At 41.6% G+C, this 25,070-nt stretch overlaps 1 protein-coding gene across 8 annotated transcripts in view; it reads left to right on the forward strand.

The window, feature by feature from the left end:
• The first annotated feature begins 5,351 nt into the window (after window positions 1-5,351).
• The window catches only part of DENND1B (DENN domain containing 1B), a 260,763-nt gene continuing 241,044 nt past the window's right edge, over window positions 5,352-25,070 (forward strand). For 5 of the 8 annotated variants that reach the window (XM_027122127.1, XM_027122128.1, XM_027122129.1 and 2 more), the window contains exons 1-2: window positions 5,352-5,682; window positions 14,072-14,136. In XM_027122127.1, coding sequence (XP_026977928.1) covers window positions 5,381-5,682; window positions 14,072-14,136 — 367 coding nt within the window. In that variant the 5' untranslated portion in view covers window positions 5,352-5,380. Of the gene's footprint in view, window positions 5,683-11,642; window positions 12,084-14,071; window positions 14,137-25,070 lie in introns of those variants that run through there. The other 3 variants (XM_027122133.1, XM_027122134.1, XM_027122135.1) reach the window with 1 other exon arrangement.

Here is a 25,070-nt window from a genome sequence, read left to right on the forward strand (position 1 = left end):
ACAATCCAATTAAAGAATGGGTGGAAGATCTAAATAGACATTTCACCAAGGAAGACATACAGATGGCCAAGAGGCACATGAAAAGATGCTCAGCATCACTAATTATTAGAGAAACACAAATCAGAACTACAGTGAAGGATCTCCTCACACCAGTCAGAATGGGCATTATCAAAAAATCTAGAAACACTAAATGCTGGAAAGGGTGTGGTGAAAAGGGAACCCTCCTGTACTGTTGGTGGGAATGTAAACTGATACAACCACTATGGAAAACAGTATGGAGGTTCCTTAAAAAACTAAAAATAGAACTACCATACAACCCAGCAATCCCACTACTGGGCATATAACCTGAGAAAACCATAATTCAAAAAGAGTCATGTACCACAACGTTCATTGCAGCTCTATTTACAATAGCCAGGACATGGAAGCAACCTAAGTGTCCATGGACAGATGAATGAATAAAGAAGATGTGGCATATATATACAATGGAATATTACTCAGCCATAAAAAGAAACGAAATTGAATTATTTGTAGTGAGGTGGATGGACTTAGAGTCTGTCATACAAAGTGAAGTAAGTCAGAAAGAGAAAAACAAATACTATATGCTAACGCATATATATGGAATCTAAAAAAAAAATGGTACTGATGAACCTAGTTGCAGGGCAGGAATAAAGTTGTAGACATAGAGAATCGACTTGAGGACGTGGGGTGGGAGGGGGAAGCTTAGGCAAAGTGAGAGTGGCATGGATATATATACACTACCATATGTAAAATAGATAGCTGGTGGGAAGCAGCTGCATAGCACACGGAGATCAACTCGGTGCTTTGTGACCACCTGGAGGGGTGGGATAGGGAAGGTGGGAGAGAAGCTCAAGAGGGAGGGGATATGGGGACATATCTATGCATATGGCTGATTCACTTTGTTATACAACACAAACTAACACAGTGTTGTGAAGCAATTATACTCCAATAAAGATCTATTAAAAAATATATACATATATTAATACAGTGAATCTATAGGTAGACTGAGGTCCAAGTATACTCTTTCTTTTTGGAAAATAATAAAAAAGCATAGTTCCTATGAGTTTTTAAATGATTTATTTATTTTATTTATTTTTAGTTTTGGCTGTGTTGGTGGTTCTTTGTCGCTGCACGTGGGCTCTCTCCAGCTGCGGCGAGTGGGGGCCACTTCTCGTTGTGGTGCGCAGGCCCCTCATTGCGGTGACCCCCCTTGTTGCAGAGCATGGGCTCCACATGCATGGGCCTCAGCAGTCGTGGCTTGCGGGCTCTAGAGCACAGGCTCAGTAGGTGTAGTGCATGAGCTTAGTTGCTCCACGGCATGTGGGGTCCTCCAAGACCAGGGCTCAAACCCATGTCCCCTTCATTGGCAGATGGACCCCCAACCACTGTGCCACCAGGGAGGTGCCCTATGATTTTTATAAGGTACAGAGCTTAGCACCTTTTAAATTTGTTCTCATTTTATTTGACCAGAGTTCTACTCTGCTGAACTTGTCGATGCAGAAAATTAACCATATTGTAGAAAAGGGTATACTGAGAAACTAAGATTGAAAAGTAATGATCACAGGAATGAAACTGGTTGGCCTTTCTTTGAGAGAATTTTCTTGTATCTAGTTTCAAGTTCCCATTTTGATCCCAAGCAACAAATACCACCTATGTGCCAGATGTCAAGGCAACCATAGGCCCAAGATTGGTAACTGAATCTGCAAAATACACCCTCAGGGGGCACACAGAGGGCCAGTCATGGTTGACATTTGGGGTTTTGAGGGTTTTATCTAGGACACAGTCAAGCAGGGATTGTGTTTCATCTTTTGACATGTTGTAGTGCCTCAATCGTTATCCCTTCAGCTGAAACACTTAGATATTCAACATGGAAGGGACACAGGCGGGGAAAAGTATTGTTTCTCCAATATCCTGACCAAGTAGAACCTTGACAGGGGTAGACTTCAGGGTTGTATTTATTTATTATTTTAATCCCAGGCTCCAATGACACAGAGCAAAAGTTCGGCTTAGTCGAGGGAAAGACAGGGGACACGTGATCAGCCTAATTAGTAGGTTACATCAGAAGTCCGTAAAGTGAGGGATGGGTGAAAATGTGACCAGCACAGCCAAGGGGACATAATGATCAAGTGCAGAAAGAGGCTTTGGATGACAGATCCATTACTAAAGCGATTACCTACTTTTGCCAAAATGGAGAAATCCCGGTCCCCTGAGTTGTCCTCTCCAGGACAGGGAGGTTAAAAACAAAGGACTAACAAAAGAGCAAATCCTTCTTGTACCCCAGCAAGTGATTGAAATTGCCTTCTTAAGAGTTTGACTTGGGATTTTCCTCGTGGCGCGGTGGTTAAGAATCCGCCTGCCAATGCAGGGCACACGGGTTCGACCCCTGGTCCAGGAAGATCCCACATGCCACGGAGCAACTAAGCCCGTGCGCCACAACTACTGAGCCTGCGCTCTAGAGCCCACAAGCCACAACTACTGAGCCCATGTGCCTAGAGCCCGTGCTCCGCAACAAGAGAAGCCACCGCAATGAGAAGCCCGCACACCACAACGCAGAGTAGCCCCTGCTCACCACAACTAGAGAAAGCCTGCGCGCAGCAACGAAGACCTGACACAGCCAAAAATAAATAAATAAATTTATTAAGGAAAAAAAAAAATACAGGCTTTGCTCATTTAGAGGAAGAGGGCTAGAGCTGGACAGGACCGTGGCAACTGCACATCAGGGGAGAGCACTGCCTGGAGCCAGAGGAGACGGTGTGGCGAAGCATAAGGCCCAGTGGGTATGCAGTAGCAGATGGATTTGAACGTTAGTTCGGGGGGCGTGTGCCTGAGCCCATCCTGAGATAACTGTCAGTTCAAGTCTACCCAGGCAGCTCTTGCTAGCATCCATTTTTTGTAATACGCAGCTCAACTAGAGAGACGGGTATCTTCATTGGCTTCTTTTTTTCTAGGCCTCCACCTCACATAAAAAAATTGCTACTGCATAATTGTTTCCCAGTATGGAAGTTTAATGTAATAGGTTAAAAGCTTTGTGTTGAATGGAGACTCACACAACAAATAATATAATATAAAATAACAAGAATCATAATAGAAGGTCTATTTTGAATTTTTATGAATGTTCATAGAGGATTATACTTAGTTTTGCTTTTTCATCTTTGAGAACCAGAAAATCCAGTTGCCGGACCAAGACTTTCCCTAAAGACACAGTTCATCTGCGGACTAATTATTCAATACATTAAGAAAGTTTCAACTTTAGCTTTCGTTATCTATAAAATGAGGGGGTAATAAGTTTTTCAGCATCTTTTAGATCCATATAACAAAGTTATAACAAACTCTTTTAGTTTCTTATATAGGTGCTTTTGTTTATCCTATTGTACGGAGGACTTCTAAAGAAATGAATAACCTCAAAAATATTTAATACTGCTTGTAATTTGGGTATGTAAAGATGTCATGAGAGAGATGCCATATAATAATACTTTTGAATTGAAATATAGACCTGCTGGAGTGTTGCTCACTTTTTTTGAGTGAGAAAGAGAGAGAGAGAGAGAGGGACAGAGAGAGAGAGAGACAGAGAAAAGAAATATATGTGCTTTATAAAGGAAATGGCTTTTAAAAATGGCTCAGTGGTATTCTGCAGGCTGACTTCTATTTCCTGGTACCTCTGGCGCACAGGGGAAAGAGCATTCCTCCACATAGGCTTTCTTGGAATAAAATGTCCCTGGAGCGTTTGCTTCCTGCCTCATCATGTACAGTAGTACCTGTTTTACTTACTAATCTGTACCTCACAGGACTATTGAGAGACCCAGCAAATAAAATATCATCATAAAGCACTTGGCAAAATCACAACAGCTATAAAAAGGATACATGCAAATGTGGAGAGGCTTGTCTTTCTGGTATGTACACCAAGTCTTTGTGCATGAAATGATATAGTGACTCAAATGTTAAGATTTTTTTTTTTTCTCTCACAAATTGGAAGTAGTTTTGCCAGCTGGCTTGCTGGAGTGAGTTTTTGTTAACTCAATCATAGGCCACTTGATTGAAAAACTTCCTTCTAATTCTAATAGTAGGCCTCTCCTCATGAATTCATGCCTGCATCACTTAAGAGTTCATACCTGCTTATTTAAAGGGGAAGGGCAACATGCTTGTGTTAAAAATCAGAGAGGGAAATAAATGGGTCGTGTGGGGATCAATGGCCTTATGTCATCGTGGAATAGGAATTACTAGCACCTGTTTGGTAATTTTCTTAAGTAACCGCTGTGAGAACACAGTGTAATTACCATGCACAGTACGTAGGGTAATGTCCTATGTTCCTGATCTACAATCCAACGCAGAGGGAGGTGAAGGGAAGTCCAGGGGGTGGCTGTGTGGCAACAGACAGAGCAGTCAGTCCACACGGGTGCAGGGGCAGCAGATGGGGTGACTGAGTCACCGGTCCTGAGCCCCCCTGCATTCCTGCTTTGCTCAGCCATCCTGATTGGCAGCCTCAAGAAGACAGGAAAAGCTACTGGAATTGTGCACGGTGAATGAAGAAAGGCAGGTACGGCCGAGTCCTCTTTACAAGTCAAGCGAGTTCCCACCAAGCTAAGAAGACCTTGATGAGTTTCATGGAGCTGCCCGTCGGCTTCCCTTCCCAGGGGAGATTACCGGCCACGGTTGTCTTGCCAGATACCTGCCTATGTCTTGGATCTGTGACATCAGAAAAAACAGCAGAGAGATAAGATGACAGCCAGGAGACCTCTCAGTCCTTGTTTATTTTTATTTTTTTTGCGGTACGCGGGCCTCCCACTGTTGTGGCCTCTCCCGCTGCGGAGCACAGGCTCCGGACGCGCAGGCTCAGCGGCCATGGCTCACGGGCCCAGCCGCTCCGTGGCATGTGGGATCTTCCTGAACCGGGGCACGAACCCGCGTCCCCTGCATCGGCAGGCGGACTCTCAACCACTGCGCCACCAGGGAAGCCCTCCTTGTTTATTTTTTATCATCTTCTTATTTGCACCAGTAAGAAAGGGGGAAGTAGTCAGACATTTTGAAGTTTTGAATGTCTGTTTATCTCCTCAAGGATATTCTGCTGTGGTATTTAACTGAGTTCTGTTTGCGAGCACACAGCATTTTCCTTTCTCTCCCTAGAATTGCTCAGACATAAGTGCGTGTAATGTTTGCCTAGTTATTGTATCTTAGGGAAGTAGAACTTGCTGTAAGGAATTGGCTGGGGATCATTTCTCTGTTTGTATCAGGATGAGGGCTGCTTATAGGGGTTACTGACTGTGTTGAACTAGTAACATTGCATTAGATGCTCTTACGCTACCTTCAAGTGAATTCTAACGTCATTGCTCATCGGATATGATTACTAGGCTCCAGAGAGTATTAGATGGGTGTGAGCAGAGTTGCCATACAATGCGGATGTCTTTATTTGTGTGGAGTATCTGGTGGGTGGGGTTGGGAGAGTCTTTCCCACGCAGTGCCACAGGGTTACACACACTCCGCCCTGCTTCTTGCAATCCAGCGCAGCTCCCAGGACTTACGAAGAAAACTTGTCTTTGCTTACAGTCGGTTGCTGATACTCTGCTCCGAATATTCTTTTATCTTAACTCGAAGGACTGTTTTAAATTTTCCAGTGTCTGGAAAAATGAGGAACAAAGGTAAAAGTGAACTAGCTGAAGGTGGTCAGAGGTAAGAGAATCTGATTTTATAATTTTGGGCAAATCACCTGAAACGGGGGAAGGAGAATCTCTTTTTGCTGCATTATTTTTGAGAATTCTACTGTCTTTTTAGCTAAAAGTTTAACAGCAAAAGAAACAAATATCATCATTTCCTATTTGAATTTTATAAATATTTGGATATGTTCAGATTTGGTAATAAAGATGTTAAGAATGATCTGAACCCTTTGTCTCCAAGCTGGAAGACAACTTCTTAAGTTGGCTTTCAAATTAATATAGAATGCTAATATAGGCTATGAGGTGTGAAGACAACTCAAGGAATAATATGTTCAGGAAACATATTGCTCCAAAGTCTTCTCATCTACCTTATCTGTATTAAAAAAAAATTATTTATTTATTGGCTGCGTTGGGTCTTAGTTGCTGCCCGCGGGCTCTTCATTGGGGTATGTAAGCTTTTCTCTAGCTGTGGGGAGCGGGCTTAGTAATGGCCAGCAGCATGTGGGATCTTAGTTCCCCAACCAGGGATCAAACCGGCATCCCCTGCATTGCAAGATATATTCTTAACCACTGGACCACCAAGTCTCTCTATTTTAAAAGTACTTCATATGTCATTTGAAAGGAGAATTTTACCTTTAGATTCAAATTCATGATATTGCTGCTAAGCATAAAAAGAATAATATACTTAGAGAATGTTCTTTTTAACACTATCTCAGTTGGTATTAGAAGGCAGGTCCTACTAAAATATTTTCAAGATGTTTTTCTAAAGACTTCAAGAAATTTGACTTGTTAAATACTTTATATAAAGGATTTTTCTTCCTTAGTAAATGAGGTGATGATATTATTAATAAATTTCACCAGGGAATAATAATAGGAGGCAGTGTAGCATTAGATTTTAGGGAATGCCTGACTTGGATCCATGCTGAGTGTTAACTCATGAGAGGGTTGTGTCTAAAAGCTCATGTCTAAGTTAATTGTTTGGAACTTAAAACCCTGATATAAATTGGTGAAGCTCATGGCCCAGATGAATCTAGCTATGCTGTTCCAAACTTGAAGCATTATTAAAGGTATTACTTAAGAAATACCATTCTAGAGTTGACAATATTGTTTCTTTTTCCATACTCCAAAGGGGAAGGAGCTGTCGATACTCCAGGTATCAGTATCTCTTGATTTCTGTCTAAGGCATATTTCCATTGTGTGAATGGATCGAGTCTGGGGGACCAGGGGTTACCTTTATGGTTATCACAGTACGTTGTGAAGCAGGACAGTTGTCTCACTAAAGGCCCTGAACTTAGATTTCCCCACACCATTAATATATAAGGGTGTATATAAGTCAGGGACTATTTGGGTATGGCTTGAGGAAGGTAGACATTATTAGGTGGATAGTGTAGTTAAAGCCAGTCAATTATGATGTCTAGTTAAAACTTATGCTGAAAGTAGTTAAAACTTCAGAATTAAATATTTTGAAAATTATTAAAGGCACTTAAGGGCAGTCAGGGAAGTGAGGAGTACTTGGTGGGGTGAAGAGCAAGTGAAGTGGCCACCACAGCCATCTTCCATCGAGAGGGGGTTTGTTAAACTGGATGAACTGGAGTCTCTGTTATCGTGGCCATTTGGGGCTTAAGGCCCTTCCTAATGTGGGAATTCCAATAGGATACCCCTCAGAACCAGGCATGCCAAAGGGATTCAAGGGAAACTGATGTCTCAAACATTGGAGCAGAGTTAATCCTCCTGGAGGATTCATAACTACAAGTCACATCTCACCTGGGTGGTCTGAAAAGTTTCAAGCTGAGAATTTAGTATCAGAGGGTTCTGAACTGGTAGTGCTCCTTAGACTTCTACTGGCAATAAATGAATATCCTCTCCAGAGAACTCAGCTTCCTTTCAGATCTCACTAAATTTCCACATATGAAGCTCCAAGGATCAGGTAACAAAAGGAAATCACCACACGTGGAAGAAAAGAAGGGACCATAAATTATAGCCAGCAGAAAAAAATCAGATAGTAGAATCAGACCCACAAAGGCTGCAGAGATTGGAATTATCATAAACAGAATTTAAAATAGGTATGTTAAATATATTTTAAGAAATTAAAGAGAGGCTTAAAACACAAGTTGAGAAAGCAGATTTAAAAATAACCAAAAAGAGCTTTAGAAATAAAAGTAATATAAATTGAAAACTAAATGTTTAGCTTTAACAGAAGATGAGACAAAGCCAGGGAAAGAATTAATGAAAAGGAAGATACCATATGAGGGGTGAGATAGAGGGAGGGGATATGGGGACATATATATGCATGTGCCTGATTCACTTTGTTGTACAACAGCAACTAACACAGTATTGTGAAGCACTTATACTCCAATAAAGATCTATTAAAAAAAAGATATTTGTGAAATTATCCAGAATTCTGCCTAGAATGATAAAGAAAAAGAAATTACGAAAGAGATGTTAAGAGAAATGGAGGGTAAAAAGAGAACATGTGTATAATCAGAGTCCCAGAAGGAAAGAGGAGAAAGGATGGGGTTCAGAATTTCCCAGAACTGACGAAAATCACCAGTCCAGGGTCAAGAAATGCAAAGAAATCAAGAAGGATGGATTAAAAAAAAATCTGCATCTCAATGCTTCATAGCGAAACTAGAAGTCTAAAGACAAACAAAAAATCTTAAAAGCAGAAAGAGAAGACAGATTACACTTCAAGATTACTTTCAAAATTCACATTATAACTAGAGATGCTAGAAGACAGTGTAATGGTATTGCAAATGTACAGAAAGAAATGTCAATTTAGAATTCTTTATCAGTGAAGATATTTTTCAAGAGTGAGGGTGAAATACATACATTCCTCACCCAAACAAAAAGTGAGAGAATCAGTCAGCACCTATGGCATGTATTTTAGGCAGAAGGAAGGCAATCATAGATGGGACATCTAAGATGGAAATAAGAAAGAAGAGCAAACTAAGTGGTAGATGTCTGGGTAAATCTAAACAAACATTGATATAAAACAAGAGTATAATACAACATAAATAATGTATTGTAGTTTTGGAGGGTATTTTAAAGGTCCTTGTGTTGTCTGGGAGAAGGTTCATGTAGTGATAAACTTTGGACTTAATCAGATAAATTTGCCTGTTAAAATTTCCAGGATAATCACTAGATGAATAGGAACAGAGTACATAACTTACAACTAGAATAGGGGAGAAGTGGAAGCATTAAAAAAAAAAATCAATCAATCCTAAAGAAGGAAAGGTGAGAGAAAAAAAACCACAGATCCGGAGAAGACAAATGGAAAGTACAACATTAGATGGCAGAAATAAATTCAAATATGTCAGCAATTATAATACATGCACTGGTCTAAAAGCCCAATCTAAGAGTCAGTGATTATCAGACTAGGCTGAAAGCCAAAAGTAACATTTGTTAGCTAAATCTACACATGATTTAGAAGGCTTTGATGCAATAGGATGAAAAGAGAGTTACTAATACTAGGTAAACACTAATCAGAAGAAAGCTGTTTAGATACCTAGGCAAAGCATTGCTAGAATTTAAGAAAGTCACAACATAATGATAAGTTTACCAGGCAGATATAATAATTATAAACTGGCTTGCATATTACAACACAGCCCCAAACTATATAAAGCAAAAATTGAAAGAACTTCAAATTGAGATAGACAAATCCACCGTCACATTAGGAGATTTCAAGTCATCTCGTCCATTAATTGAATTGTGTCAACTGTGATGCAAATCCAGTAAGAGGAGATGTCAACAACACAATCATAATATTTGATCAAGGACATATTTTTATTTTTATGTAGTTATATTTTGGCTGTTTCGCATCGCGCGGCTTGTGGGATGTTAGTTCCATCGACCAGAGATTGAACCTGGGCCCACAGCAGTGAAAGTGCTGGGTCCTAACCACTGGACCACCAGGGAATTCCCAAGGACATATTTTTATGTATATTCTTTACAAACACACACAGAAGACTAAAATAAGCTCAAAAGATTTTAAGATTATTAGCTTATAAACTATGTTCTTTGACCACATGCAGACTATGTCCTTTGATGACTGTAGTCCTGAAATACATTAACATCAATAGTCAAGTAGGAAATATTACTGCTGAAATATGATCTTAGGAAGATCTAATACCAATTTGAAGACTTGCCCTTTGTCGAGTTCTCTACCACTCATGTCAGAAGTTCTAAAACTGCTAAACTTATACCATGGGTTTCAATAAACATCTCACCAAGATAATTGTATACAAAATTCTCTTTTTTCAGTAATTTTAAACAAATCATGCAAATTGTGTCCATCTGTGTTTCTATCCCTTTTACCTCCGTAATATCTGAATAGATGAATAAACCTCTTCATCATGGTCAGCCTAAAAGCCAGTTTAAAAAGATTTGTGTGTGCATATGTAGTATTTCCTCTTCATATACTTAAAGTAAATTAAAAAAATTATATTGTGCAGGGGTATGACTGTCACTTAAATCTCAACAAATGGTTGGAGAAAACAGTTGTATTAATAGTTCCTCACCACAAATTAAAAACTCCTGATGCAGGCAGCCCAGGTAGGGTTCCTTTCTTTGGAGAAGAATTAAATATAATGAAAGTAGACGTCTGAGAAATTTAGTGACACTTGGAGCAGAAGTGGTTTTTGAGTTTACAGATTTTTTTCCAAGGCTTTGGACTATGGTAACTTCTTATGTAGAAAAGAGTGTTATTTGGGAAAAAAATTTTGTGGTGTATGTTGCCTCATTGTGAAACTGAAATCCACAGAATGGTTTCTCAATAGAGCACACAATTAGTAGCACTTTTAAATTTGAACATCGTATCATTCATGTGATACACAAGTAGTAATTCCCATTTTACAAATGTAGGAACCAAGAAACTGAGTGTCTCACCCCAAGTGAAGCTATGACAACACATTATGCTAAAATACAACTTTTTTGTTTCCCCATTATGTCCTGTCCTCATTATAAGTTATCGGGTCTGACTATGCAATGTATCTTGTTCTGTTGACCAAGTAACAGCCTATCTTTGGTAAGAACGTTTGAGATCGGTATAACTGAGTTTAATTTTAGGTTCTTGATTCTAAATTCTTTACTTAATTCCCAAGACTTCCTGTTTAACTTGTATGTCTCATGACTCACACTCTATACATACCACATTTGGTTTCCTCTCATCCTCTTACCTTTTACGTGAATAAAGTCTGAAGCAGCCCCTATTTGGATGAAAAACACTGAAGCCATGTGTCAAGGGTGGTAACGTGTGGGAGAAGCCTTCTTGGGAAGGTCTCTGCGTTAACAGCCCAGCCCTGGACGGCCTTTCGCACGTCCATCCTAAGACTACTTCTAGCTCTGTTCTCACCCCAGGGAGAGAGGCGGTATAGGGTAGACCTGGTCTGAAATCCAGCTTGGCCATCATCCCGGGGTTGGTTTGGCCCGCTTCTTCATCTATGAGATGCTGGTGAAAGTGTCTGTCATGTAGAGTGACCGCAAGCGCTGGGACGGTGCATACCAGCTGCTCCCACGTACCCCAGGGCTCTGAACACTGCAGCTCTTTGTACAAGCCCCTCTGCCCTCGGGCCGCCGTCCAGCCCTGAGCTCCCTGGCTGCCCTTTCACGAGGCCTGTCCCTTCGTGGGTGTGTCCCCAGGTGAGTGCTTGGCCGTGCGGCGGCCTGTGGTGGGGGAGGTCTGTGTCCCCGATGTGCAAGCAAGTGGAGCACTGTTATTTGGCTGCTTGGCAGGGCTCTTGAGCAGGTGCAGGTCCTAACCTTCCCGACTCCAGAGGGGGCGGCTCTGGAATCGGAGGTAACCAGGCCCAGCTGAAGCCGAGCGGCACCTGGAGCTCCGTCCGGGTTTGCAGCCTGACAGCAATGAAACGCACCAGCCTACGCAGGGTCGAGCAAACACGGGCAATTGGTGCTCCGGGCGCACGCGGGGTGGAGCACAGGGCGAGTCCAGGTGCTTCGTCAGGTTCTTAGCTTTCCGCGGGCTGCAGCCCTGACGCCCCGAGCCTGGGCCGGCCCCGGGGAGGCAGCCGGCCGGTCCGGCGCTCAGGACGCGGGGCACTTGCAGTCTGGCCTAACAGCGGCCCGCGGGCCACCGGGCAGGCCCCTAGGGGGGCCCCCAGACGCCCGCCCACGGCCCGGTCCCCCGCCCCCCCGCGGGGGCCAGCGGGCCGTGCGGCCCAGGTGAGGCGGTCCGGCTGCGGCCCCGCCCGCCGACTTCCTGGTTCGCTGAAGGTGCAGGCAGCTTGAGGCCGGCGCGAGGGGGCGGCGGGGGCGGCGGCCGCGCGGTCACCCGGACGTGGGGGCGGGGCGGGCGCAGCTCCACCGCCGGGCCGCGGCCGCCGGGCTCTGAGCGGCCGTTCCCGCGGCGGCCGGCGGGGCGGGGCGGCCCCCGCGACATGCAGCCATGGACTGCAGGACCAAGTGAGTGCGGGCGGCGGGCAGCGGCCCCTCCTCGGTACCCCGACCCCGGGCCCCAGGACCCCCGGGTCCCCGGACGGCCTAGGCCGCGGAGCCTGCGGGCGGCGGGGACGCGCGGCCCGACGCGGAGGCCTGGGCGCCGGCGCGGCCGCTGCGGGTCCTGGGCCGCGGGTCGGACGTGACAGCCGGGCGCCCGCGCCGCGCCGGGCCGCGCGGTGCGGGTGTGAGGTGTCTTCCCGGCGCGGTCCCAGGTCCTTCTTTTTACGCCTCTTCTTAGGACCTGAAAGGGGCCCCCGTGTGCGGTAATACGGCCGCTGGTCCCTGCCAGAGGGTCTGGGAGGCTGGGTGGGCGGTGGTGGTGTTTTGATGTGTTGGCTCCGGTACCCACCAGGGGAGGCTTTTCTTTAGGAGACGAATTAGGCAGAAAGCTATTTGTGTTAAGTGTGGTGATTTTCTTTTGGGTACCTTAGAGGCATGAGTTTTATATTTTGCTACAGAAACTTAGTTTGCAAAGAATTCCATTTTTCTTCTCTTCCCCCGCCCCCCTTAACCCTCCCTTCCTCCGAGTTTAAAATCGTGAATATCGTGTATTTTTCTTTTAGTGTGAAAGGCCTTTAAAATTTCCCAGTATAATAGAATCGATATTTACACTTGAGAGATCCTAAAGACTATTACGAAAATAGGAAAATTGTGTGATTTAGAATTGTTTTCTTCAGTGTTTGATATCTTGCGGGGGGTGGGTTGCTAGGTGCATGACGTGAAAAGTGGACCTTTTGACCTGAACCGGCTTAGGAGGGAGGGTCACCTGACTGAGGGTCCAGGTTGATTATTCCCATTGAAGCAAGTGAATCGTGGGAGGGCTGAGGAAACTTCTATTTGCAAATAAATTTATGTGGGTTGTCGCTTCCTATGTTTCTAGATTCTTGTAATAAATTTTTTAAAAATCAAATGTTTATTTAGAAGCCAAAGCTGCCATTAGTTTCTTGAAGGAAGTGCATATTACAAACAGCCAGTGCACACAAAGACACTAAGGTCTCCTTGGCAGGAATAACTGAAATATATTAACACTTTGATTACATGGACTTTGTGGTATCAGACTTTGACCTTTTATCTTCTGGCAGAAAGAGATTAAAACAGAACTAAGTTTAAAAAAAAACCCAGAACTATGTTTTTAAAACAGATGTCTCAGTAGGTTTCAATTTGCTTTTTGAAATAAAGCAGAGACTATGTTGAACGTATGAGCAGTTAGTGAAGATGCGGATAACTCTTGAATGAAGCAAAGCGTCACTGTTCTTAGTGATAAAATCCAAGTATTGAGGCAGATGTCCAGTTTCCCCAAAGATAACTGACGTAAAATAAGGCTTTTTTTTGGTTGGCCTTGGAGGCTATGTTTAGTTTGGCACTTTAAACATGCTTATGTGCTGTAATTATTATATCTCAAGAAAAGTATGTGCGAAGTATTGCATTTAAGGAATATTATGAATGACTCATGGTGCTCTAGAACATGGCAGGTGGAACCAGGTGTTCATTTACACCTGTATTGCAAGTCCTTTGAAGAAAGCTGGAGAACCTGCTGTCAAACTCTGCTGGCAGGGAAAGGTAGAGACACTTAGGAACGTGCTGGCTTTCCGGTTTTGATTCAGTAAGATAAAGGCAATGCTTTATATTTATACAGCACTTAATACTTTATAAAGTACTTCCACTTGTATTATTTGATTTGTAGTCCTCACCATTATTATTCTTTGAAGCGAACAGGGTACTTTATAGGTAAGAAAACAGGCTCAGAGGTTAAATGTTTTGCCCCAAGACTGCAGGCTCCCAAGCCTCAGGGTTCTTAAGTTGCTGAACTAGGAAAACACTTTACTTCTTCTACGCTGTGGTCATGTAGTTATATGGAACATACTGAGACAAGAAGGAGATTAATTTTTAGAGTTAAGAAAATATAAACTTTGTTATAGGAGATAAAAATAACAAAGTGCTTTTTCTTTTAGGGAAAATCCAGAAAGAACCTTTGACTTGGTATTGAGAGTGAAATGTCATGCCTCAGAAGATGAAGGTATGTGTGTTTGCTAATTCAAAACAAGCGCTATTGTTGTAGACGACCAGAACGTGGTGGCATCAGGATCGTACTGAATTAAATGTGTATTCTGTGTCTAGTGTCTCAAGTTCTGGTAATAAAATAGATGCTAAGTCTTTGCCACGAGGTGGTAGCAATCCAGAATGTTATCTGTGCAGCTTAAATTTCAGGTGTATGTAAAGGCCATGTAACTTACAACTTAACTTTACCATTGGTTGATGAAGTTATTGTTAGTTTTGGTGGAAGGGCATGCCTTTTCATTTTTCATTTTTTTTTGAAAATTCAGCTCCTTTTTTAAATGCTAGCAAAAAATTTCTCGCCTGTACAAATGGGAGCGGCACCAGTTCCCTTCTAATGTTTCCCAAATGCAGAATGTGAACTGAGTACCCACTCCATGGGGTTCACTCCGGGAGCCTAGGACTTTCACGGGGAGGTAAAGAGTCATGGGACATTGGTAGGAGTGTAAAATGGTTCAGGCTCGTGAAAAACAGTTTGATGGTTCCTCAAAAAGTTAAAAATAGAATTTCCATATGATCTAGCAATTCAACTCCTAGGTATGTACCCCAAAGAACTGAAAACAGGTATTCAGACAAATACATGTACACGCATGTCTACAGCAGTGCTACTGACAATAGCCAAAAGGTGGAAACAGCACAAAGGCCCATCAGTGGATGAACAGATAAACAAATTGTGGTTTATACAAGCAACGGAATACTATTCAGCCATAAAAAGGAATGAAGTGCTGATACATGCCACAATGTGGATGAACCTTGAAAACATTTATGCTAAGTGAAAGGAGTCAGATATAAAAGGTCACATATTGTTATGATTCCATTTATATGCAATATCCAAAATAGGTAAATAGGTTGCCAGGGACTGAGGGGAGAAGGAGATGTGAAGAAACGTTTAAATGGGTAGGAGGTTTTGTTTTAGAGTGATGGAAATGTTTCAGAATTAGATAAAGGTGGCTGGGATTGTACCAGACCGTGAATGTACTAAATGCCATTGAATTGCACACTTTAAAAAACAAAAAAAAAACAATCACGGGACATTACTTGGAAGGGTTTCAGCTGTCAGTTCTATATAATTTCCTGAAAGGACAAGAACACTTTAGGATCATGAATTTTTGTCAGTTTCTCCCTTACTTTTACCCTGCGTGTGTGTGTGTGTGTGTGTGTGTGTTTGTGTGTTTGTGTGTGTGTGTGTGTGTGTGTGTTGGGTGGTGGAAAAGAGTAAGGGACGTCTCTTCTTGCTCATTTCCTTCGTATTGTGCCCTCGGGCGATATGCTTTCATGGATATCTCCAGTGTATGATTTCACTGCCAGTGTACTTAGACCCCAGACAGCTTGATGATTCAGTGTGGAATTTTTGTCCAGGCTAGTTGTCCACTCTCAAGGCTTGGTGGAAAGTCTCTCGACACTCTTAGCTCCTGAAACCGGCCAGCAGTTATATACTCCTAAGCAATTTGGGGCTGCACACCTTAAAATAGAGGAACCTAACCCAGCTGTGGTGAAGTGGGCCTGGCTAATTTTAGGTAGGAAGTCAGACACCTTCCTGGCTCCCCCAGCCTTGCCTGCTGCACTTAGGCCCATGTGAGTTGCAGCTGTGGTCAGGTTTTTCCCCAGGCGGGGACTGATCCTAGGTTGTACGTGAGCTTTCTCCGATTAAAAAGGTAATCTTTTGTTGTCCTGTATGTATTAACATTGGTCTGTTTACGTTCTTTCCAGGCCCAAGTAAGTTCTCTTTGAAGACTCCAATGGATACGTTATTATTATTTTTAGCTCCAATTTAAATCTGTTCTTATAGTATATTTGATATGAATAAATCTTCACAGTACCTACCATAGCATCAGCTAAGGTGTGTGAAGTAGTGCCGACCTGATGTGTTTGTAAAACAGGCTAAATTCCTTTGGCAAACATGGTTTCTCTGTAATTTTAAATGCATGCTAATGTGATCTTGATGAAAGCATGGACCTACCTTATGGAACACCCGCTCTGTGTGTGTGTGAGAGGGATTTGGACTTTCCATGCAGACTCCTGCGCGGTTTACTCCTTACTTCCGCCCTCTGCCTTTTTTCCATTTTTCAGGAACTGGTCATTTCAGTTGGTATCTTTTACTTCTGCCCTTCTTTTATTACCTTCTTGCTTTTTTGCTGTTGTTATTGTTAAATCGCTACTCATCAGAAACATCTTCATTTGTATGTTAACCATTTATCCAGCATGATGAAGTTGGAAATATAATAAATGGTTAAAATAAGCACTTTGGCTTCTCTGTAGGGTGCAATTAATCCATTCTACCCATGTATTCCATTAAAATGGCTCATTGGCACCAAATTCAAAAGATTTTTTAAAAAGCTAAATTCAACTAACTATGTAAAAAGCATTAACAACTGTTCTTTTTTGATTGTGACTTAAATTTATGAATATAACTAACATTTTAGGGCCTAACAAGTTACACTTTTTATGCTCTAAAAAGTGATGCTACTGTATAACTAAAATTTTATGTCAAATTGAGAGTTTGATGTTTCTAAATTTTTTTTGTTAGTTTTCTATTGTATTGATAAATATTGAAGGGCAAAATGTCCAGAAATTATTAAAATAAGTTATTGGAATATTCTTATTTAACTGTCAATGAAACCTATTTATCTAATGAGTCTCATATACGTATCAGTTTGTTTAAAGTAGGATACGGTTTTTTTGGCTAACATTTACATGAACATGGATGATATTCTTATGTAGTAATGGACCGATAAAACAAAATGTGTAAGTTAGGATGTTTCAGGGTACAGATATAAAACCAATTTAAATAATAAGGAAACTTGATATTTCATAGGAGAGGAAGTCTAGAAGTAGGTCACCAGAGGCACGAACCCACGTCCCGTGCATCAGCAGGCGGACTCTCAACCACTGCGCCGCCAGGGAAGCCCTGGTGGTTTTTTTTTTTTTTTTTTTTTTTTGCGGTACGCGGGCCTCTCACTGCTGTGGCCTCTCCCGTTGCGGAGCACAGGCTCCGGACGCGCAGGCTCAGCGGCCATGGCTCACGGGCCCAGCCGCTCCACGGCATGTGGGATCCTCCCGGACCGGGGCACGAACCTGCATCCCCTGCATCGGCAGGCGGACTCTCAACCACTGCGCCACCAGGGAAGCCCCCCTGGAGTAGTTTTTTGATGACTATCTGTTTGATCCAGTAGAAAATATGATGCTCAGGGTAAACTTGGTTTATGCTAAGACTGGTCATATTACATTAAGATATTTGGCATGTTTCTTGTTTACTTATTAATAAAGAAGTTTTAACTTATTTATCCCAAATAATTTACGTCATAAATATCTTCAGAGACAGACCGTCGTTAACTGAGTTTTAGTTACGATTGGAAATGGCGGTGCTGAACTATAACTTGATACATCCGGCTCTGGTGAGGTGATGCTCATCATCTCATCTGTTGCTGTTTGGACTTGTTTCAAAGGCAGTATATTGATTTTTTTGAAAAGGACACATTTTAGAGCACATGTGAAGGGCCCCACAGATTGAAGCATTGCTGTGAGTGGGGTTGGTAGTGTTTCCTACCGCGTCCCCTTTGTGTTAGTGGATGGGGTTCTGGTGGTGTCCGCCCGGCTGGCTGGGGCGTCTCCTCGTGGATGTTTTCCTGGCAGGACAGCTTCCCTGGTAGCTTCTGCTCCAGCTCTCCGAGAGTGAGGTGCCAACATCTAGGTCTTAACGCTCCTCCTGTTGGGTTTCCAGACATTGCTGGTGCCCCTTTTCTTCTCTTTGCTGTCTTTCTTCTTCCCAGCCATCAGGGAAGTTCAGCCAGCAGGGTGGCCTCCCTTCGATTCTAATAGCAGAACTTATTGTAACCCGGCTGCCCCTGCTTTCCCCAGAGTGATTCAGGGAAGGGAATGCTCAGTAGAAGATGGGAGATGCGGCCTCTTGGGGTTTTCCTTCCAGGCAGTGGCCTTGGAGCTCCGCTTTCTCTTTCGTGTTGTTGGCAGTGCACCCCCAGCAGCAGGAGGGCAGTAGCCCCTACTTGTGTAGTGCTTCGTGCCACACACAGTTCTGGGTACTTTACAAAAATGCTGAGGTAGGAAATGAAGAAACTGAAGCACAGAGGAATGAAGAAAACTTGCCCAAAGCAGTCTGGCTCCAGAGTCTGTATTTTAACCTATTGCCTTTTAATAGATTTGATATATGCATGTATATTTTAAATCTGCTGCCTCTGTCGCCTTTCAGTGTGCAGTAACTTCGCATCAGGAAATACTAGAGTATAAAATGTATGCGGTTCAGGTATTTTTTTCCTGGAAATTAATGAATGAAGTATAATTCCACATAAAATAACTAGTGAGCTTTTTCCTTGTAGTGTTGATTCTGGCACTACTCTTTTTAGGATTTCCATCTCCGTATTTAGTGACCCTTTGATCTAACAGTTTTACTTATTAGTAGTGTTCAACACATCTTTTAGCAAGTCTTGTCTTCTTTATCCCTTTCTCTTTAGCTAGAATAATTTCTCTTAGGAGCAAATCCCTCCTTGCTACTGACTTTTCACTTTTATCAGCCTGCCTATCCCAGTATCAGATTATGCGTCCTTCTGAGCTCTAGCTTATGTGAACAGTTTAACTGCCTCTTTTTTCTTAAATCAGAACCTTAGGCCAAAGAATCCTGCCTTGGTCTGTGTCCCCCATGCCCTGCAAATGAAAGGTACTTCTAAACTCACTTTTGCGTTTGATGAGTTTTCGTCTATAGGGATACTGTTTACACAGATTCACAGCATTTTGCTTCTTCCTGTGTTTTAGCACTTACTGTGTTCTTCTAGCTATGTCTAGTGTAGTAATATAGAGACATGTAGATATAGCATAGCGTCTGCTTGCCCTGCTTCAAGGAAGCTCTTCAAGGACTGGGCCACAGCATAGTAACTGTATGTATCCTTAAGGAACAGTTTAGCACAGTAACTGGCATGTTTAGTGCATAGTTACAGAGTGAATAACAGAAATTGGACCGAGCATAGAGCCTGACCATTGGTTGGATGAATTCACAGAGGCTGCCCTTGGGGACGTGATCCTCAGTGTGTGCTGGTGGACAGTAGCAGGGACATTAGCGACCTGTGCCTTGGGTGGGGCTGTTTGGGGTCCCTGTGCTCACCCCCCATCCCCCATTCAGGACCCCCATCTGCCCGGCTCCCTCCTCACGTCACAGGATTTACTGGCACACGTGCTGTGTTTGTGCGTTTGTGGAGGCTGCCCTAAAGCCCGTTGACGCCCCTCCACACATGCCAAAACCCCGCGAAAACCTTAACAGTTGGAAAGTAGAACTTCGATGAGTCATACATACGATAGAATGGTCTAGGAGACTTTACAAATTGCCCAAGTGGAAAAAACCCTGTGAGTAAAACGCGGTTCCCCTGCTTTTGCTCTCGCTTTGTGTTCGTTAAGGAACTCTTGAGTCCCTCTCAGCCCACGTGCACTAGGATAAATTAGAGTAATCTTGAGTGAAAGTTTTAACTTTATATCCTACATTGTAGAAGAAAGCAAAACTTATTTTCTCATGGTTGCTAACCAGGGGCAAAGTTTAATGTGGTTCTTGAGGAGCATGTCTTTGAGATACACCGTTTTCGTTTTACGTCGAAGATATTGAGAACAGCTGTACTTTTCTGTTTGGCTCTGAGCATTACCTCCTTCACGCAGCTGCCTGCAGGGGAAAAAGCAAGTCACATTTCAGGGTTCAATATTTGTTGATTGTTACTTTGATAGGGATGTTGCAGAATTTATACTTTGGTAGTGTGATTGTAACTTGTCTCATTAGGTGCTTTTATTTCTTCACATGCTCTTTAATTTTGCTGCTTTCGTCCAAGGTGCCCTTTTGATTTTCCAGGTGAGGGACCCCGCCATTCCATTGGAGGTGAGACAGCTCCTCCAGGTGCTGTGCTCTCAGGCTGCTGTTTGGCCACTGCTGTGTTGCACGGTGCCATGAGTGTGTCCAGGTTTTTTCTTGGAACTTCCTTGTTTTCTTGACTTTCAAGGTAATATGTTTCTGGTATACTTTTGATCATATTCTCTCATTTGGAGAGAATATTGAGATTATGATCAAATAATTTCCCTCTTTCTTTTCCTCCAAATTTTACTTTTCTACTTGCAAGTTAGAGGACAGTAATTTACCTTTAAAATATACAATTTCAAAGTGCATATACAGTATTAGTAGTAGACATTTTTGGAGTACTTTAAACAAGCAGCCATGGAATTATTTTAGATAACAATGAAAATCAAAGGGATTAAGGGTGAAATACGTTGTCAATCAATTCCAAAAGAATCCGTCTTCTGTAGAAATAGGTTTTAATATTTAACATTCAAAAACTCTTCCCACTTTCAAACTCTTAGGCTTAATGCTAAAGGGATATTATGGAAACCAAGAGAGTTTTTTTTTAATTATTTTTTTTTCGAGCTAGGAAGCATTCAAGACAGCTTTTTTGTTTTTTTTTGTTTGTTTTTAAAGAAGATGTTGGGGGTAGGAGTTTATAATTAACTAATTTATTTTTGCTGTGTTGGGTCTTCGTTTCTGTGCGAGGGCTTTCTCTAGTTGTGGCGAGCGGGGACCACTCTTCATCGCGGTGCGCGGGCCTCTCACTGTCGCAGCCTCTCTTGTTGCGGAGCACAGGCTCCGGACGCGCAGGCTCAGCGGCCATGGCTCACAGGCCCAGTTGCTCCACGGCATGTGGGATCCTCCCAGACCAGGGCTCGAACCCGTGTCCCCTGCATTGGCAGGCAGATTCTCAACCACTGTGCCACCAGGGAAGCCCTCAAGACAGCTTTAATAAACTCCTGAGATGCTGTGATGGTCTTATACCGTTAGGTTAAATGGTTTTCCTGCTGTATTTATTTTGGGCACAGCTAGACTCTTAGTTTACATAAATTAAGGATGTTAATTTATTCCAGGTGGTGGTTTGATTTTTATCTATGGAAAAGGATGTGTTGTTTTGCATTTCTGTGGTAGGTCAGTCCTCAGGCCTGGTTGGGGAACTTGCCAGAGATGCTCCTGAATTGATTTTCTAGAGGCATTTAGGAGGTTAGTACCGCCTGGGGTCTTAGGGCACACTGCAGAAGAGAACAGTAGAATTGTAGAACTGGAAGTTTCCTTAAAGAGCACCTGGTATAGCCCATTAGAGGGGCACCGCGTTGACACGTTTTCTGACTCCTGGAGCCCCTCTGGTCCCAGCACGCAGGTGCGTTGTCATCATGCCGCTCGGTGACCACACAGAGACTTGGACAGAGCATCACACAGGCCTCCCCCACCCCACGCACCTGGCTTTAAAATTACCCCTCTGCTCACCACTCTTCAAATCACAATTTCTTTAAGTAGGTAGTGTTGCTTAAAGTATTTATCTGATTAAAGTAATTCACTGTGAGGTGTGAACAACTGGTAGACAGCCCTCAGGGGAGCATTTTAATTTTAAAGAAAGCCTTGTACACTTGAATTAATTAGAAAGATGCAACTTGCTATAGTGGAAAGATCTCTGAACTGAGGATCAAGTGCACCTCTGTCAGTTACTGGTTAGGTTACTCATTTCCCCCCATTTATATTGATACTCTGTTCGTAATTTGTGATTAACAGCTTTAATATGAGTGTAAGTATATTTAGAGTATTTGTTCAGTGAATTTCATTAAGACTTTTTTTTTTGGTTTATAAGTTCTCAGTTAATGAAATAAAGTTATATAGCATCATGGTTACGGAGCCTTATTTACCAATTAATTTTCTCTGATTAGGCTTCCAGTTAGATGTATTACAGAAACAGAAATAAAAACTATGTATCTAATTTATACAATGTGTCAGTAAATGTGCCAAGAGCCTACAAATCCTATTTATCTTCACTACAACCGTATGAAGTGGGGACTGTTATCATTTTCATAAAGATGAGGAAATGGAATCTCAGAAAGGTTAAATAATGTGCCCAAGTCACACAGCTGTAAGAGGTGGGACTGTAATTTGAATCTGTTTTTCTGATTCTAGAACCAGTATGCCGTGCTGCCTTTAAAATAATCATCTTTTTCTAATAGCAATGACTTTTCTTTGCAGCAATTTTAGAAAACCATCCTTTTAGACAATCCCTAATTCTAGGCTTGACCAGAGTTGTTGTGATATTACATGAAACATTTTAACAAACGTCAATCAAAAGACGAAAATGGGAAGAAAAGTATAAACGACATAGGAAATATTCAGTCCCCTTTCATTCATTCAGTGAGTGTTTCTGAGTGGCAGTTATGTGTCAGACACAGATGCAAAGCAGTTGAGAAGGTGACATTCTCGGAGAGAGTGTGTCAGTTCCAAATCAGTGACTGTAATCATGTTGCAAGGGCTGTGGTCGGGCTGGCACAGTGCCCAGCACCGAGTGTGAAAAGGGCGGCACCTCACTCTGGGTCATGGGGGCCATGGTGGGGGGTTCCTGACGGGATGTAGGGAGGGACAGATGTCTTGTCAGCTCTCAGCTGGGCACCAGGCAGTTATCTCTTTCCAAAGTTAGTTGTACTTCGTATTCAGAATCTTGTGTGAATAATTAAGAGTAAAGAATACATTGCTTTTGGTGTAAATATTTCGAACTAAGGAAGATGATTAAGAAGGACTCTCTCTGCTACAGTGTGATCTGCCTTGGCAGGGGACTGTTGGGCTTACTCAGAGCCCAAAACAGTGTCTGACCCAAAATATCTGTTCAGTGAGTATTTGCTCAGTTGGTGAAGCACTATTTTTAAGGTACTGAGATGGCTTTTACGGAAAAGGAATGAAAATTATGAAGGGTGTTGAGAGGTATTGCTATTAAAATCTTTTCTTTTTTAAAAATATAACAACTTTATCGAACAGGTGGAATTTGTGAAAGTGAAGCTACAGAAGTAGAAGATATAAAAAGAAGTTGATGAGTAATAATCCTTTTGATATTTGCCTCATGGCAGTTATATTGTATATTGAACTTGGTCTTTACTGTCCTGACTGTATGAACACTGGATTTTAGGTTTCTGAGGACAAGTATCTCTTTGGATCTCTTGTAGATTTTTGGAAGGTGTCATCTGTATGGATGATGTTCAATAGTGACTTAAGTTATACTCTGTTATTAAGGTGAAATTAGTAAAAGGTTGTGCTGTATTTCCAATACCTATTTTAGATTTCTTAAATCTTTTAAAAAACTTTAATGTGTAGAACTTTGAAAGACTATAGATTTTTATTACCACAAGCAATAGGTGCTTTATTGAACTTTTTTTTTTTTAGTAGAACTGTTGATAAACCACAAACTCTGTAACTTAGTAGGCAGAACTGGTAAAGATCAGATAGAGCCTTTTCCTCTTTCAGTTCCGTCTTATCATTTGAATCTGAAAATAAAGCATAGAACTATCAGTTTAGTACATCTGATGGTCTTCTGCAAATGTGTAAGCGTCCAGAAATTAGTCATTTCAAAAATAATTTTGTCCTGGTTTGGTAGCAGAGATGCACCAGCATAAAGATATGTTTAGATATGTTTCATTTATCATTAATGAAAATTAAGCAGTCCTTTAAAATTTTGTAACCTGAGTAATTGTAAAATTTAGACTTCTTATTATGATAAAAGATTATTTGAAACAGCATGAATTTGTGCAGAAAACATTGGTTGAAATGAAACACAAATAAGTTCAGAAGTGTGTTAATGTCCTCAAGGTCTGCACGTTAAAGATACATGGAAGTGGTTCAGGAAAGAGTCTTAAGTGGCTTTCTTTTTTGAGATTCCTGTGTATTTTGGATATGATATTTGGAAGAGGAAGTCATGTAATATTTGGGGAATTTTTTTCAAGGTCTTGGTCATTGTTAGTCTTTTATATAAATTAAAATGGTATTTTGTATTTAATAATTATAAGCAATTAATGAGTTTACTTTTGGAAAATACTGCTTTATCTATTTTTATTTTGTTCTTATTACCTCAGAGGACATGAGAACTAACTTTTGGAGTTGTCATTTTGCTGTGTAATGTGTGATTTTGGTGATGAATATCTGCAGAATAATCATTGTGATAGTAAGGGGCAACACAGTTTCATCAAGATTATGTGTTGGTTGTGTTTACTGTGTACAGGTTTTGACATGGTGCAAAAGACATAGTAAGCTAAGAATTGTTATGTACAAAAATAGTAGTTTCCAGTGGTTACTGTTGTGTTCGTTCATAACAGTGTTTACTCTAAAAAGTGGAAATATTAAAATGGAATATGACTTGCAAGCCAGAATTTTAATTTGTAAATATTTATTTCATTCTTAGCTCGATAGTTGAAGACTTAAATGAATCTCCAGTATAGCGCTTTTCATGTGGCATTGTTCTGCATTTGGTTTTGAGGCTGATGTAGCTGTCTGGAGTTCCTTATGTAGCCATTATAAAATCCACTCGCTTATAGTTTACTCAGTTTGGGAATTCATATAATCTCTTGGTAATTTTTTGACTCATTTCCCTTAGGTATTATCCAGGTAGGCAATGACCATTTTGTTTATAGATGGGTATGGAAAGAAGAGTGGAGATGCCCCTCATATCAAGTTTTCTACCTTAAACCTTGTATCATATACCACTCTTTTCTTCCTTGTGGTACATTCAGATGGTGGCCAGAGTATTGACAATGAGGTCACTGAACACTTCAGAACTGCCAGGCCATCTCAGTAGGACTGAGTTATATTTACCGTGGTTTACAGCTTACCTTTTCATGGTATTGTAGTTCTTTGAAAATGTATGATTTGTATTACCTTTAATATGTATGACAGATTTAACACATATAATTTATATTTACTTAACATAATTTTAAATTTGACTAGAATTCACCTTAGATATGGCTGAATTTAATTTGGTCATAACACAGAAATTATTTAGGCATTGTTATTAAGGGACTTATCGATTCATATTCTGAGTTACAGCTCTTAATTTTAAAGCTAGGCTT

This window comes from Aethalodelphis obliquidens, unplaced genomic scaffold, assembly GCF_003676395.1.
Source record: "Aethalodelphis obliquidens isolate GAN/ISIS:26980383/991018 unplaced genomic scaffold, ASM367639v1 scaffold24, whole genome shotgun sequence".
Taxonomy (NCBI): domain Eukaryota; kingdom Metazoa; phylum Chordata; class Mammalia; order Artiodactyla; family Delphinidae; genus Aethalodelphis; species Aethalodelphis obliquidens.